Source organism: Dictyostelium discoideum (genome assembly GCF_000004695.1).
Source record: "Dictyostelium discoideum AX4 chromosome 5 chromosome, whole genome shotgun sequence".
Lineage (NCBI taxonomy): Eukaryota > Evosea > Eumycetozoa > Dictyosteliales > Dictyosteliaceae > Dictyostelium > Dictyostelium discoideum.
The window spans coordinates 4,782,783-4,798,579 of record NC_007091.3 but is presented as its reverse complement, the minus strand read 5'-3'; the positions used below and the strand labels follow the sequence as shown (position 1 = coordinate 4,798,579).

The following is a 15,797-nucleotide window of genomic DNA, read 5'->3' as shown; positions in this document are numbered from 1 at the left end:
AATATATTTTCACTTTTTTTTTTTTTAACTTTTTTCATTTTTTAACTTTTTTTTTTTCTAATGGCCAATACTTTAACATATTTATGTAAAATGAAAAATAATACACACTCAACTCTTCTTCTTCTCTATCCTCTTTATTTTGAATAGAATATTTAAGTAAATTATCATTTTCTACCCCTCCATCATCGTTTTCGCTTGAAAAATGGCCAGCTTATAAAAGTTTTATTAATGTATAGGTAAATATTAAATTGTATTTGTGGAATTTGGGTGTACAATAAAAATAAATTAAATTTTATTAATTTTGGTCAATATTTAAGGGGGTAAAAAAACACACACCAAAACATTTTTTTTTTTTTTGTAAATTGACAAACACAAAATAACTGTCCCATGCCAAAATTACCATATTAATTTCAGCAGCTATATTAATTTTGGCATGGGACTTATGTCTGCCAAAATTACCGTATTAATTTCAGCAGCCATATTAATTTCAGCATGTACATAGCTGCCAAAATTAATATGGTAATTTTGGCATAGAAAAAAAAAAAAAGTCAAAGTCATTTAATTAATAATCATCTCAAATATAAACAAAATTTTAGTACTAAAATTATTATTATTATTATTTTTATTATAATAATTATAATANTAAAAAAAAAAAAAAAAAAAATTTTCATATTATTTTATTTATATCTTTTATTTATTTTTATCTTTTTATTTTTATTATTAATTTTATAATTTATTTTCATTTCTTTTTTTTTTAGTTGATATATTTTTTTATTATTCATTTATGTCCACGGCTCACAAAAAAAAAAATTAAAAATAAAAAAAAAAATTAAAAATAAAAAAAAAAAAAAAAAAAAAAAATTAAAATAATTTTTTTTTTTTAATTTTTTATTTTAATTATTGACTCTTCTACTTTCTCTTTTGTTACTAACAGATGAAGTTTCGTTTGAAAATCTTTTGGTAAAATCAGCATCAGATTGTAATTGATTAGCTCTTTTTTTACCCGTTTTGTTTTTGTTTGATTGAGTTGTGATTCCACCATTATTGGAAGTTGTTGCAGCTTCATGTGTTGATCTAACTTCGGTGGTAGAGTGCTCGATTGCTTTTTCAACTAGGTCATCTGTTGATTTTCTTTTGGTTATTTCGATATCCCTTTGCAATTTATTTTTACTTGTCTCCGCCTCTCTAAATTCAACATTTACTTTGTACTTCAAATCATTTTTATCAATAGTAACTTCGTTAAATAATACACCAAATTCATCACTTTGATTGAATTCAACATCTTTAAATTCCAAAAAAGCGACATCTTCGGGTGGAAAAATAAAAAAATAAAAAAAAAAAATACTTTTTAATTTTTTTAATTTTTTTTTTATATTTTTTTTTTTAATTTTTTTTTTTTTATTTTATTTTTTAAAGTTTCGAACAATTATATATAAAAAAAAAGTAAAAGATATCCCTTCGGTCAATTAAATAATAGTAATATTAATAATAATAATAATAATAATAATAATAACAATAATATAATAATAATAATAATAATAATAATAATAATAATAATAATAATAATAATAATAATAATAATAATAATAATAATAATAATAATAATAATAATAATAATAATAATAATAAATAACTTAAATATACAAAAAAAAAAAAAAAAATAAAAAAATAAAAAAAAAAAAAAAAAAAAAATTAGAATGAAATGAAATAAAATAAAATAAAAAAGAAATACAGAATTTCTTTAAAGAAACTTATTTCGAAATTGTTTAAACAATCATACAGTTTAAAATTAAATAAATTGTTTTAAACCACCACTTTTTTTGAACACATGAAAATAAATAAGAAATAAAAATAAAAAGATAAAAAAAGATTTTTTTTTTTTTTTTATTTTATAATTATTCTTGTCATCAGTATTGTTACTGTAATTAATCCCATGAGTTTTTTTTTATTATTTTTAATTCTTTTATATTTGAGATGATTATTAATTAAATGACTTTGAGTTTTTTTTTTATTTTTCTATGCCCAAAATTACCATATTAATTTCGGCAGCCATATTAATTTCAGCCTAAAATAGTTGGTCTGTGCATGCCAAAATTAATATGGCTGCTGAAATTAATGTGGTAATTCTAGCAGACATAAGTCCCATGCCAAAATTACCATATTAATTTCAGCAGCCATATTAATTTTGGCATGGGACAAATAACCCTTTTTCCACAACATAGTAAAATAAAAAAAAAATAATAACCAAAGACAAAGATAATAATAATTAAATTTGTTTTGCTTTTTCTAACCAATATTTTTGAGTTTTGTTAGATTAAAAGTTTAACAAAAATAGAACCCCCAATTCAGTTTTTTTTTTTTTTTTTATTAATTAGTTATATTATTAATTTTTTAATTATTTTTTTTTATCCACCTGCTGTTTGTTTTAATTTTAATTTTAAACAAAAACTTAAAAATTATCAATAAAAAGTTTCATATTAATTTTAAAAATAAATAAAAAAAATGACAGAAAATATTGATAAAAATGATGATGATGTTGCAGTGATCGGTATTGGTTTAAGATTTCCAAGTGGTAATTTAAAAGAATCTATTTCGAAACCAAATCAATTATTTAATGAATTATTGAATGGATTGGATGGAATCGTTACAACATCTGAAAGATGGTCTGATAATTATTACTTAAATGGTGAAGTCGTTTCAAAGTTTGCTGGTTTACTTCCACTTGATGAATGGAAACAATTCGATCCAATCTTCTTTGCCATTAATCCAAGTTATGATAATGTCAGTTCAATCGATCCTCAACAAAGATTATTATTAAAATGTATTTATTTATTTATTTATTTATTTATTTATTTATTTATTTATTTATTTATTTATTTATTTATTTATTTATTTATTTATTAATAATGTTTTTAAAATAAAATCAACAAACAGGTGTATGGGAAGCATTAGAAGATAGTGGTATTGATCCAATTAGTTTACGTGGGACTAATACAAGTACATTTATCGGTAGTAGTACTATTGATTATAATGATCTTCAAAAATCACCATTCGAAACTCAAAATAATATTTTTGGTTCAACAACTCATTCCATTGCAAATAGAATTGGTTTTTCATTTGATTTTAGGTAAGTTTTGATTTATCTTTTCTTTTATCACAAAACTATAATTATATTTTAATTGTCATTTCCTTTTTTTTTTTTAAAAAAATAGAGGTGAAAATTTAACAATTGATACAGCTTGTTCAAGTTCATCAAATGCAATTAATTGTGGATATAATTCAATTAAATCAAATAAATCAAATGTTTCAATTGTTGGTGGTGTTAATTTTATATTAAGTATGTGATTAATTAAAAAAAAAAAAAAAAAGTAAAAAAACTATATATATTAATTATCAAATAAAAAATTTTATTTTATAGATCCATACATTTCAAAATCATTCACACAATTAGATATGTTAAGTCCAACAGGTAAATGTCATACATTTTCATCGGATGCTGATGGTTTTGTTCGTTCAGAAGGTGTTGGTATCGTTGTATTAAAGAAGTTAAAAGACGCAATCAAAGATTCAAACAATATCTATTGTGTAATCAAAGGATCAAGTTCAAATATCGATGGTAACTTTGATAAATTAAACTTTTATTCACCATCAAAACTATCTCAGTGTGAAAATATCAAATTAGCAATCAAATCAACCAATGGTCAAATCAATGAATCAGATATTGATTATTGTGAAACTCATGGTACTGGTACTCCAACTGGTGATCCAATAGAATTAGAAGGTATATCAAGAGCTTTCAATAATAAAGCATCAACAACAAATAATAATAAACAAGTTTTAGTTGGGTCATTTAAATCAAATATTGGACATACTGAAGGTAAGTTAATTAATTAAATTTAATTAAATATAAACAATCATTAATTACTAATATTATAAATAAAATAAATAATAACAGCATGTTCAGGAGTTGCATCATTAATTAAATGTTGTTTAATGTTTAAAAACAAACTATTTCTTCAAAATATTAATTTCAAAGAACCAAATCCATTAATAAATTTTAAAGAATGGGGATTAAAAGTTGTAACTGAACCAATTAAATTTAATGAAAATAAACCAACTGTCATGTTAATTAATAATTTCGGTATAACTGGTAAATATATATATATATATATATATATCATTAAATACTTTTTATCCATTTAAATTTTATTATTATAAAATAAATAATTAATATTTTAATAATGTTCAATTGATTTAGGTTCAAATGTTTGTTTAATATTATCTGAATTTAGTGGTAATAGTAAAAGTAATGATTATCAAAAAATGGAAATTGATAATAAATTTAATGAAAAAAAGAAATATTTAATACCACTCTCAAGTAATTCATCAACATCATTAAATAATTATAAATTATCAATAATTAAACATTTAAATTCGAGGTCATCTTCATCATCAACAACAACAAGTTTCGAAGAATTTGTATATAATCAAATTAAATTCAAATCAACATCATTAATTCAAAAATCAGTTATAATCGCAAGTGATTGGAATGAATTTCAAGATGAAAATAATCAAATTAAATTAGAAAATAGTGATAATTTAATTTCAAATATTACAGTTGAAAAAAAGAAATCTCCAATCATAGTAATGGTATTATGTGGTCAAGGTTCACAATATAATAAAATGGCATTATCATTATATGACAATGAGCCAATATTTAGAGAATATGTAAATAGATTCGATAAAGAGTTATTCAAATATTATGGTTACTCAGTTTTAGATAAATTAAGATCAATTGAAGATAAAGATTTAATATCAATTCATCAACCAATTTTAGCACAACCTGCAACTGTTATCATTCAAGTATCACTCTATGAATTATATAAACATTGGGGTGTTTCAGCAGATATTATCATTGGTCATTCTCTTGGTGAAATCTCATCAGCATATTGTTCAGGTATGATTGATTTTCAAACATTATGTTACTTGACTTACCATAGATCAGTAGCTCAAAATAGAACCACAGGTACAGGCAAAATGTTATCAGTTAATATTAGTTCAGATGAATTCATTAATAGCTATCAATCGACAACTAAATATGAATCATTAGAAATTGCATGTTACAATTCACCAACATCAATCGTTATCGCAGGTAAAGAAGACTTGTTGAATGAAATTATCAAAGATTTCAAATCAAATGATATCTTTTGTGCAATGTTAGGATCATTATCATCATTTCATACATCAAGTCAACAAATGATTAAAGATGAAGTATGTTCATTAAATATTTCATCGAAGCAACCATCAATAGCAATATTTTCAACAGTTACAACCAATTTATTCAATCATCAAAGCTCACCATTCGATGCAGATTATGTATTTGATAATATTCGCCAACCAGTTCGTTTCACACAAACAATTACAAATCTTTACAAATATGCCGAATCAAATGATATGGGTAATGAAATTACATTCATTGAAGTTTCACCACATCCAACATTACAATTTTACTTAAACCAAATGAACTCAACTCAATCAAGTTACTTTAATAGTGGTAAAAATATTACAATCTATTCACCATTAAATAAAAAGAAGAATGATTATAATGAATTCTTAAAGACAATCTCTTTATTATATGTCAATAATAATTTAAACATTAATTTCAAATCACAATTAATCAATAACAACAATAACAATAACAATAATAACTATACAAACCTATTTAATAATTTACCACTTTACCAATGGGATGACAAAGAATACTTTAAAATTACTTCTTTTCATGAAAAGATTAAAAGTGAAGGTCCATCCATTCATAGTCTTGGTAATAATACAGATTCACCATATCCATCATATCAAACATTTATCGATATCAAGAAATCACCATTTCAATGGTTAAAAGGTCATCAAGTTAGTGATAAATTCTATTATCCAGGAATGGGACATGTTCACAATTTATTATCAATTTATCCAAATCAAGATATTACAATTAGCTCATTAGAATTTAAATCACCATTAGTATTAGCAGAAGGCAATAGACAATGTTTACAAACATCAGTTACACCACTATCAAAGAATGAATTCAATATTAAAAGTCATTACAAAGATCAAAAAACAAATCAATGGATATTAACATCTCTTGGTAATTTCAGTTTATTCAAACATAATATTATTGAAAATAATCAACCAATTAATATTCAAACATTAAAAGATAAATGTAATTTTACAAGCATATCAAAACAAGATTTATATGAAACTATTAGAATTAAAACAAATTTAACATACAAAGGTTTATTTCAAGGCGTAAAACAATGTCATATCGGTAATAATTGTTCATTAGCAATAGTATCATTAAATGAAATTTATATTCAAAAAGAATATAATCATTTAATAAACAATAGCAATATGAATACATTATTTAACACAGCAATTTTAGATACTTGTTTACATGGAGTATTGTGTGCAGTTACACAACCAGTCGTACTTGATAGAATTGAAGGTTTCAATTTTTATTCTTCAAATATTCCGTCATCATTAAATTATAGAAACAACAACAATAATAATAATAATATCAATAATAATAATAATAATAATAATAATAGTAATAATACAATTAACGAATTTTATGTTTACTCTGAAATTAGAGCAAGAACCAATTTTCAAACATATTCAGGATCAATTAAAATCATACTTCCAAATGGTACATTATTAGTTGATATTGGGAATGTAGTTTGCACTATAGCTGCCTCCAATCCTGATAGTTCTCTAATTTGTAAACCAAATTATATCTATACACCACACCTTCAATCAAAAGATTCAATCATTAATAAACCCGAACAATTCAAACATTTACATAGAGTCAATGAATTTAGTTTCAAAAATGAAGAAAATCTATTCATTTCAAATAGGTTATTATTGTCATTATTTTATAAACACATTAATAATAGATGTCCAAGTATCAATTTAGAATCATTAGAAACATTAGAATATGATCAATTTAAACAATTATATTACAATAGTTTAGTAAATGAAAATCTTTTCAAATTCATTTTTGAAATTTTAAAAAAATACCAAAATATTCCAAATATCAATAATAATAATAATAATAATAATAATAATAATAATAATAATAATAATAATAATAATAATAATAATAATAATAATAATAATAATAATAATAATAATAATAATAATAATAATAATAATAATAATAATAATAATAATAATAATAATAATAATAATAATAATAATAATAATAATAATAATAATAATGAAAAGTTATATATTAAAACAACTAAAATAATGGCAAAACAATTATTTCCATTAAAAGATGATGATTCCATTACAGATACACCACAATCATTATTTGAAAGTGGTTATTTAGATGTTTTTTATAAGAATTCAATAGTAGTTCAACCATTGAATAGTTTATTAAGTGAAATTATAGTTGAAACTCTAAAACCAATTTTAAATGAACCAATTGTATTTCGTATATTAGAAGCAGGTGGTGGTACTGGTAGTCTTAGTTTATTAATTTTAGAAAAGATTTGTAAATTATTAAATGAAAACAATTCAACAACATCAATCATTGATATTGAATTTACATGGAGTGATATATCTGCATCATTTTTCGCTGAAATTAAAGAAAAGTTCTCATCATTTACAAATCACAATAGTTTAAATATTATCTATCGTGTACTAGATTTAGATAAACCATTATTAGATCAAGATCTTAAAGCATCCTATTATGATTTCGTTGTAATGTCAAATGTTATGCATGTCGTTAAGAAACTCAAACCAACATTAAATGAAATTCATAATATATTAGCACCAAATGGTCAACTTTTATTTGTAGAACCACCATACAAATCATTTTTTATTGATTCAATTTTTGGTTGTTTTTCACAATGGTGGCCATCCTCTGATAGTGATATCGAATTAAGACCTGATAGATGTTGTATGAAACAAGAGAAATGGATTAACCTTTTAAATCAATGTAATTATAGAGATACAATAATGTCTGGTAATGATAATTTACTATTTTTGGTTCAAACTAGGAAACCAACAATTAATGAAATCATTTCAGAACAATCAATATCATTGGATCAATTAAAATCTTTCAATAATATTATTTTATTTAGTAGTAATAATAAAAATAATAAAAATGATAGCTTTAGCATTATACAAAATTTAATAACATTAAATCAAGAATTAAAACACAAAATTATTAATATTAATAATTATAATGAATTTCAATCTTGGATTACAAATAATCAAAATATAGATAATAAAACATTAATAATATTTCTTAAATCAATTGATTCAACAGTCAATACTTCAAATTTTAAAGAAACCACATTTGAATACATTCAAATTAACCAATTAATATTAAAATTAGAATTATCAAATAATTTCAAACATTTATTATTATCGTTGAATTCAACCACCGATAATTATTTAACATCATCAATTGTTGGTGCTGCTCGTTATTTCATTGAATTCCCACAACTAGATTTATTAACTTTAAATTATGATAATGTTTCAATTGAAAATAATCAACAATTATTATCATTAATCAATTATTTAATCAATTCAAATAATAATATTCAAAAAGAATTTACAATTAATAATAATATAGTATACTATGAAAGATTTTGTAAAAGATTAAATAATATTAAAAGTAAATTCCAATCTAAATCATTTGAAACCAATAAAGATAATTTATATATTCAATTAAATTCAAATTTAGAATATCAATTATATAGTAAAAAAGATGAATTAAATTCAAATGAAGTAGAGATAGAAATTAAAGCAACTGGTATAAATTATAAAGATTATTTATTACATATCGGTATGATAGGTACAAATTTAGAAATTAAATATGGTAAAGAAATTGAAAATGGTATTGGTTTTGATAATCCAAAAATTGGTAATGACTTTAGTGGTATAATTACAAGATTAGGTTGTAATGTAAAGGAATTTAAAGTTGGTGATCAAGTTTGTGGTTTCGGCTCAAAAACAAATAGTTCACATATTATTGTAGATTCCGATTCTATTTATTATAAACCATTATATTATAGTCATTCAGTTTCAGCTTCAATTCCATCTATTTATATTACATCATTACATAGTATCTATGGTATTGGTAATTTAAAATCAAATGAATCAATTTTAATTCATTCGGCAGCAGGTGGTGTTGGTCTATCATCTTTAGATTTATTAAAGAGTAAACAACATCAAGGTTATATATTTTTAACTGTAGGTTCAAAAGATAAAGAAGAATACTTAATAAATAAATATGGATCATTAATTACTGCTATCTATTCATCTCGTAATAAAAATTATGTTTATGAAATTAAGAATAAATTAATAGAATTAGGTGAAGTTGAACAGCATCAACAAGGTGTAGATTTAATATTGAATACATTGTCATCAGAGTTTATGAGTCCAAATTTCCAATGTTTAAATTTATCAGGACGTATCGTTGATTTAAGTATTACTCATCTCACACCAAATGATTATATGACAAACAGTCATTACAAATTTAATATGGGTTACAATAACGTAAATGTCGAAGATTTCCCTGGTAAATTAATTAAAAGCTATTTAAAGAAAATTATCGAAATGATTAATTCAAATGAATTAGAGTTAAGTGTACCAATCATTGAATATTCAAATAATCAATTTAAAGATGCAATTGAATATATAAATCAAAGAAAACATATTGGTAAAATCATTGTTAATCATAGTCAAGATGAGTTTAATAGAGTTTATAATAATTATCAAAATAATAACAATCAAATCATAATGAAACATTCATATGATATTTCAAAATTAAATATTGGTAAAAATATTATACTCACTGGTCAAACTGGTATTGTTTTAGAAATATTAAAATATTTGGTTAAATATTCAAACCATTCAATTGAAAATATTATAATACTTTCAAAATCAAAATTAAAATGGGAATTAGAATTATTAATCAATCAAACCAAATTTAAAAAAGATAATATTATTAAATTCCATTTCAATCAGATCGATATTGAAGATTCAAATAAAGTCAATCAAGCATTGAATCAATTAGAATTAAATGAAAATATTACAAACATTGATTCAATTATCCATTTTGCATTTATGAATGATATTGGTGATGTTCAACAAGTTGATATGAATCGTTTAAATAATGCACATGGTGCTAAAACAATTGGAGCAATTAATCTTCACAATCAATCAATTAATCGTTCATGGAACATCAAACAGTTTATAATGGCATCATCAGTGGCTTCAATAGTTGGGTCAGAACAACAATGTTGTTATGTCAGTGCCTGTAATGTTATCGATTCATTATCAAAGTATAGACACTCAATTGGACTACCATCTTTAGCCATTAATTTAGGTACCATATCATCAACTGGATTCATAACACGTAATAATACAATTGAAACAATGTTAAAGAGTTCAATTTTAAATTTTTTATCACCTCAACTCGTTATTAGTTCATTAGATCTATTCATTCAAAATCAACATCAATATCCAAATTATTGTATGTCAGATTTCAAATTTAAAATTATACCATCAACAAATCAATACTTTTCAAAATTTGATTTTGAAATTAATATTGTTAAAAAATCAAATCAAATCAAATCTTTCTTTGGCGGTGATGGTAATAATGAAATTATTCATTCAACAATTTTAAATAAAATCAGTGAATTATTATCAATTGATAAATCCAAAATCAATGAAGACCTCCAACTCACACAATATGGTACGGATAGTTTAGTGATTGTACAATTAAAGAATTTTATCGATAATCAATTAGGTCATAATATTATCACAATTCAACAATTACAAAACAATAAAATCAATCAATCAATTGAAATTATTAAATCTGCTCTTAACAAAAATAATAATATTTATAATAATAAAAAAAATAACAATAACAATTTAGTTAAAAAAGAACAACAATCACTTGATGAATTTATTAAAAATGAAACTAAATTAAATGAATCAATCATTTCAAGACCATATTCAATTAAAAAAATTTTAAATAATAATAATAATAGTAAATCAATATTCTTAACAGGTTCAACAGGATTCTTAGGTGCTTATTTATTAATGGAATTAATTAAAATGAACAATATATCAAAAATTTATTGTTTAATAAGAAATAATTCAAAACTAACAAATCCAATCGATGTAATTATAAATAATTTAAAGAAACATCAATTAATAGATATGAATAAAGAATCACCAAAAAGAAAAACAAAAATAATCAATCATACAGGTAACATATCAAATGATAAATTAAATAGTAGTGATAATAGTAACAATAATAATAATCAAATAAATGAAGATCAATTAATTAAAATCATCCCAATGATTGGTGATATCTCAAAAGACAAATTTGGTTTAACTGAACAAGATTATTTAAAACTTTCAAATGAATGTGATATTATTATAAATTCAGCAGCAGATTTAAATTTAAAATCAAACTATGAAGAAAGTAAAACTATAAATGTTAACAATGTTAATCAAGTTATAAAATTATCAGTTTCAAATAATAGCTCACAAAAATTAATAGTTCATTTTTCATCACTTGCAGTATTCATTAATCATCCTTTTAAAGATGAAGAGGATTTTGAAGAAACAAATATAGTTCCAAATTTTAATTCTACACCAATTGGGTATATTCAATCTAAAGTTATTTCAGAGAAATTATTAACAAATGCAGCAGAATCAAGAGGTATACCATCAATCATTATTAGACCACCTGGTATGTAATATTTAAATTTACTATTATTAACTTTATACTATACAATATTCTAATAACCATTTTTCAATGCTATTTTAATTATAGATATATTCTCAAATCCAATAACAGGTATAGGTCATTCAAATGATTTTTTATCACTTTTAATCAAAGCTTCAAAAGATATTGGTTATTATCCAAATATTCATAAATCGATTTTCTCAACTCCAGTCACAACCATAGCTAAAACAACAATTGATTTAATATTCAATGAAAACAGTTGGAATCAAAATAAATCAAAACCAATTTCAATTTATAATTTTAATGGTAATTCAATGGAATTTAAATCATTTTATAGGGTATTGGAAAACAATTTTAAATGTAAAGAAATTGATTTCGATGAATGGATTGAATTAGTTTCAAAATCAAATGGAAAATCATCAAAAAGATATTCAACATTCCACATTCACAAAAATCAAAATTTATTATTAACAACTTTTACAATTAATAGTTTATTTAAAATGTCAAATAGCACAAAAGAATTATTAATTTCAATTGGTTCATATAATCATCAAGATTGGGAAATTAATGAATCAATGATTTTAAATGATATTATTAACAATCATTAAATAAAATTTTAATAACATTTACAATGGAAAAAAAAAAAAAAAAAAAAAATTTTTAAAATACCAAATAAATTTTTAATAATCATTCTATCTTTTAAATACATTTTTAGATTATTAAAAAATTTGATTTAAATGTTACTAGAAATTAAATTTAAATTTTTTTTTTTTTTTTTTTTTTTTTTTTTTTTTTCAAATTACTTATTTTATTAATTATTAGTTTTTTTTTTTAATTATTTTTTATTGTGAAATAAAAGATACGACTAAAAATAACTTTTTTTTTTTTTTTTTTTAAATAAAAAAAATAATAACAAAATTAACACACTCACTTTTTTTTTTATTATTATTATTTTTTTCAATTTTATTTATTTTTTATTTTTTTTTATTATTTTATATTTTTTTTTTAATATATATATTTTAATATATATATATAATTTTATAACAAAAAATGTCAATAAATTCAAAATTTACAATCAATAATGTTTTATTAAATCAAGAATCATTACAAAAGAAAAATAAATATTCATGTCCAATTTGTTTTGAATATTTTTATAAAAAATCAGTTTATCAATGTAGATCTGGTCATTATGCATGTAGAGAATGTTGGGAGAAATCATTAGAAACAAAACAAGAATGTATGATTTGTAGATCAGAAGTGAATTCATATAAAGATTTATCAAGATGTTTAGTAATTGAACAAAATTTTGCTAAAAAAGAATGTTGTTGTATTTACTCATACTTTGATTATTTTATTGATGCCAATCAAAAATATGAAAATGAAGAAAATGAAAAAAGAATATTAATAAAAGATGAAGAGACTGGTTGTAGAGAAATAATAAATGTAGATCGATTAGATACACATATACAAAATTGTTAATTTAAATTTGTAAAATGTTCACATGATTGATGCGATATAGTTTTAAGATTAAATTCATTAGAAGAACATGAAAATAAATGTGATTACAAATTAGTTAAATGTGAATATTGTGCTTGTGATGATATCATTCAAATGGAATTAGAGAATCATCATGATAAAATTATCAACATTATCTGAATCAAATAAAACCCAAGATGAGCTAGTTAAAAAGATTGATGAACTTCAAATAAAAAATGATAATCTATCATCATTTATCACTAAAATGGATAGTACTTATTCGCCCACATAAAAAAACAAATGGGTTTTTTCAAGCCTACCAAAAGATAAAATTTAATATTATTTAAATAAAATTGAATATTAATTTGTCATTAAATTATAAAAAATTTATTGATTTACCATATTGTGGGAAATTTTACTATTGTAATTTCTCATTTTTAAAACATAAAACTATAATTTAATAATATTATTAAAAACTATAATAAAATGATAAAAAATAATGGGTGTACAATAAATATTTAAATAAAAAATATTAAAATATAAGAATTTTTATTTTTTTTATATAATCTATTCCTTATTTATTATAAAAATTAATCAAAAAATATTATTAATTTTTAATAAATTTTATTATTAGTATTATTATTTTAATATTATCAAAAAATAATACTAATAATAAAATTTATTAAATTAATTAATAATTTTAAAATATGTTAAAAAAAAAGAAATTTTAATAGATTATTATAAGATTTAATAAATGAAAATCGATTTGCAACAGATGAAGCCACATTGGAATTAATTGGTATTACAGGATACAATGGGTATTCGCAATGCATTCAGATGAGGCTACATTGGATTTCTCTGGTCTTGAAAAAATTAAATAGACATCTATTTAATTTTTTAAAAAAAAGAAATAATTAGTATTAAAGCTATTTTGATTTAATTATTATTTGATATCATACCTTTACATAATGGCAATATTAATCTGTCTGAATTTTTACTAACTAAATTTATTGGACATTGTTGTGCCAAAAAAGCCAAATTATTTTTCTAAATTTTTTTTATTTTTTTTTTTTTATTATTTTTTTTTTTTTTTTAAGTTGTTTCATCAATTTTATTTATTCTAATTTAATAATTAGTTTACTGATTTTATTCAAACAATAATGAAAATTTACTTACTTTGGAAAAAAAAAAAGATGAAAAAAAAATGAAAAAATAAAAAGAAATTTTATATATTTTTTTTTTTTTTTATAAAATTTATTATTTTTTATCTTATTTTTTAGGGATTACTTAAACCATAATTAATAAAATTTATAACCTTCTTATATATTATCTCATTTTTTAGTATTTATTATATTTTAATAAAATATGTTAAAAATTATATAATGGTACAATTTTTAATATATTGTATTATTTTTTTTTTATTATTATTTATCTTTTTTTTTAATATATTGTATTTAAAAAATAATAAAGGTTACATTTTTAATAAAAAATCTTATTTTTTTATAAAATATCCTATTTTCTAATAATTATTATAATTATTTTTGGCATGGGACTTATGTCTGCTAGAATTACCATATTAATTTCAGCAGCCATATTAATTTTGGCATGCACAGACCAACTATTTTAGGCTGAAATTAATACGGTAATTTTGGCAGACATAAGTCCCATGCCAAAATTAATATGGCTGCTGAAATTAATATGGTAATTTTGGCATGGTACAATTATTTTTTAAAAAAAAAAATAACCCCGAATTAATAAAATTTAAAAATTCTAATATTTTCTATTTTTTAGTATTGGATCTATCAGTGGATAATTGAATTAATTATAATTAACTCAGCATATTTTAAAAAAGATCGAGTTATCCCGGAATAAATTAAGTTATTTCGAAAAAATAATTTTTCAAATTAAATAAAATTAAAACTTTATTTTTTTTTTTATTTAAACTATACCCTTTTTTATATAATTTAATTTTCCATTATTTTCCATTATTTTTAAATTTTTCTAGAAAATATTCCATTTTCCATTTTCCGTAAAAATTTGAATTTTTTTCCAGAAAAGGTCTCACACCAAGTTTTATTAACATGATGTATAGGTAAATATTAAATTGTATTTGTGGAATTTGGGTGTACAATAAAAATAAATTAAATTTTATTAATTTTGGTCATATTTAAGGGGGTAAAAAAAACACACACCAAAACATTTTTTTTTTTTTGCAAATTGACAAACACAAAATAACCCTTTTTCCATTAACATAGTAAAATAAAATAAAAAATAATAACCAAAGACAAAGATAATAATAATTAAATTTGTTTTGCTTTTTCTAACCAATATTTTTGAGTTTTGTTAGATTAAAAGTTTAACAAAAATAGAACCCCCAATTCAGTTTTTTTTTTTTTTTTTATATATTAATTTTTTATTTAATTATTTTTTTTTTTATATATTAATTTTTTATTTAATTATTTTTTCCACCCGCTGTTTGTTTTAATTTTAATTTTAAACAAAAACTTAAAAATTATCAATAAAAAGTTTCATATTAATTTTAAAAATAAAT

General features: G+C 21.0%; 5 protein-coding genes across 5 annotated transcripts; 3 read left to right on the top strand and 2 right to left on the bottom strand.

Annotated features, from left to right (window-relative positions):
- Positions 1 to 893: 893 nt before the first annotated feature.
- DDB_G0290953 (hypothetical protein) lies at positions 894 to 2,178 on the bottom strand (the record flags this gene model as incomplete). The annotated part of the gene is made up of 2 exons (XM_630403.1): positions 894 to 1,282; positions 2,136 to 2,178. 2 exons carry the CDS (start codon positions 2,176 to 2,178, stop codon positions 894 to 896), a joined length of 432 nt encoding a protein of 143 aa, XP_635495.1.
- Positions 2,179 to 2,502: 324 nt separating this feature from the next.
- Positions 2,503 to 12,378, top strand: pks39 (beta-ketoacyl synthase family protein; the record flags this gene model as incomplete). Its single annotated transcript, XM_630402.1, has 7 exons — positions 2,503 to 2,821; positions 2,935 to 3,127; positions 3,213 to 3,337; positions 3,419 to 3,877; positions 3,956 to 4,150; positions 4,259 to 11,773; positions 11,858 to 12,378. 7 exons carry the CDS (start codon positions 2,503 to 2,505, stop codon positions 12,376 to 12,378), a joined length of 9,327 nt encoding a protein of 3,108 aa, XP_635494.1.
- A 442-nt stretch (positions 12,379 to 12,820) lies between these two features.
- DDB_G0290941 (hypothetical protein) lies at positions 12,821 to 13,249 on the top strand (the record flags this gene model as incomplete). The annotated part of the gene is made up of 1 exon (XM_630401.1): positions 12,821 to 13,249. One exon carries the CDS (start codon positions 12,821 to 12,823, stop codon positions 13,247 to 13,249), a length of 429 nt encoding a protein of 142 aa, XP_635493.1.
- A 151-nt stretch (positions 13,250 to 13,400) lies between these two features.
- DDB_G0290939 (hypothetical protein) lies at positions 13,401 to 13,538 on the top strand (the record flags this gene model as incomplete). Its single annotated transcript, XM_630400.1, has 1 exon — positions 13,401 to 13,538. One exon carries the CDS (start codon positions 13,401 to 13,403, stop codon positions 13,536 to 13,538), a length of 138 nt encoding a protein of 45 aa, XP_635492.1.
- A 510-nt stretch (positions 13,539 to 14,048) lies between these two features.
- On the bottom strand, positions 14,049 to 14,839 carry DDB_G0290951 (hypothetical protein; the record flags this gene model as incomplete). Its single annotated transcript, XM_630399.1, has 3 exons — positions 14,049 to 14,131; positions 14,206 to 14,293; positions 14,819 to 14,839. The coding sequence occupies 3 exons, from the start codon at positions 14,837 to 14,839 to the stop codon at positions 14,049 to 14,051; spliced, it is 192 nt and encodes a 63-aa protein (XP_635491.1).
- Positions 14,840 to 15,797: the final 958 nt, after the last annotated feature.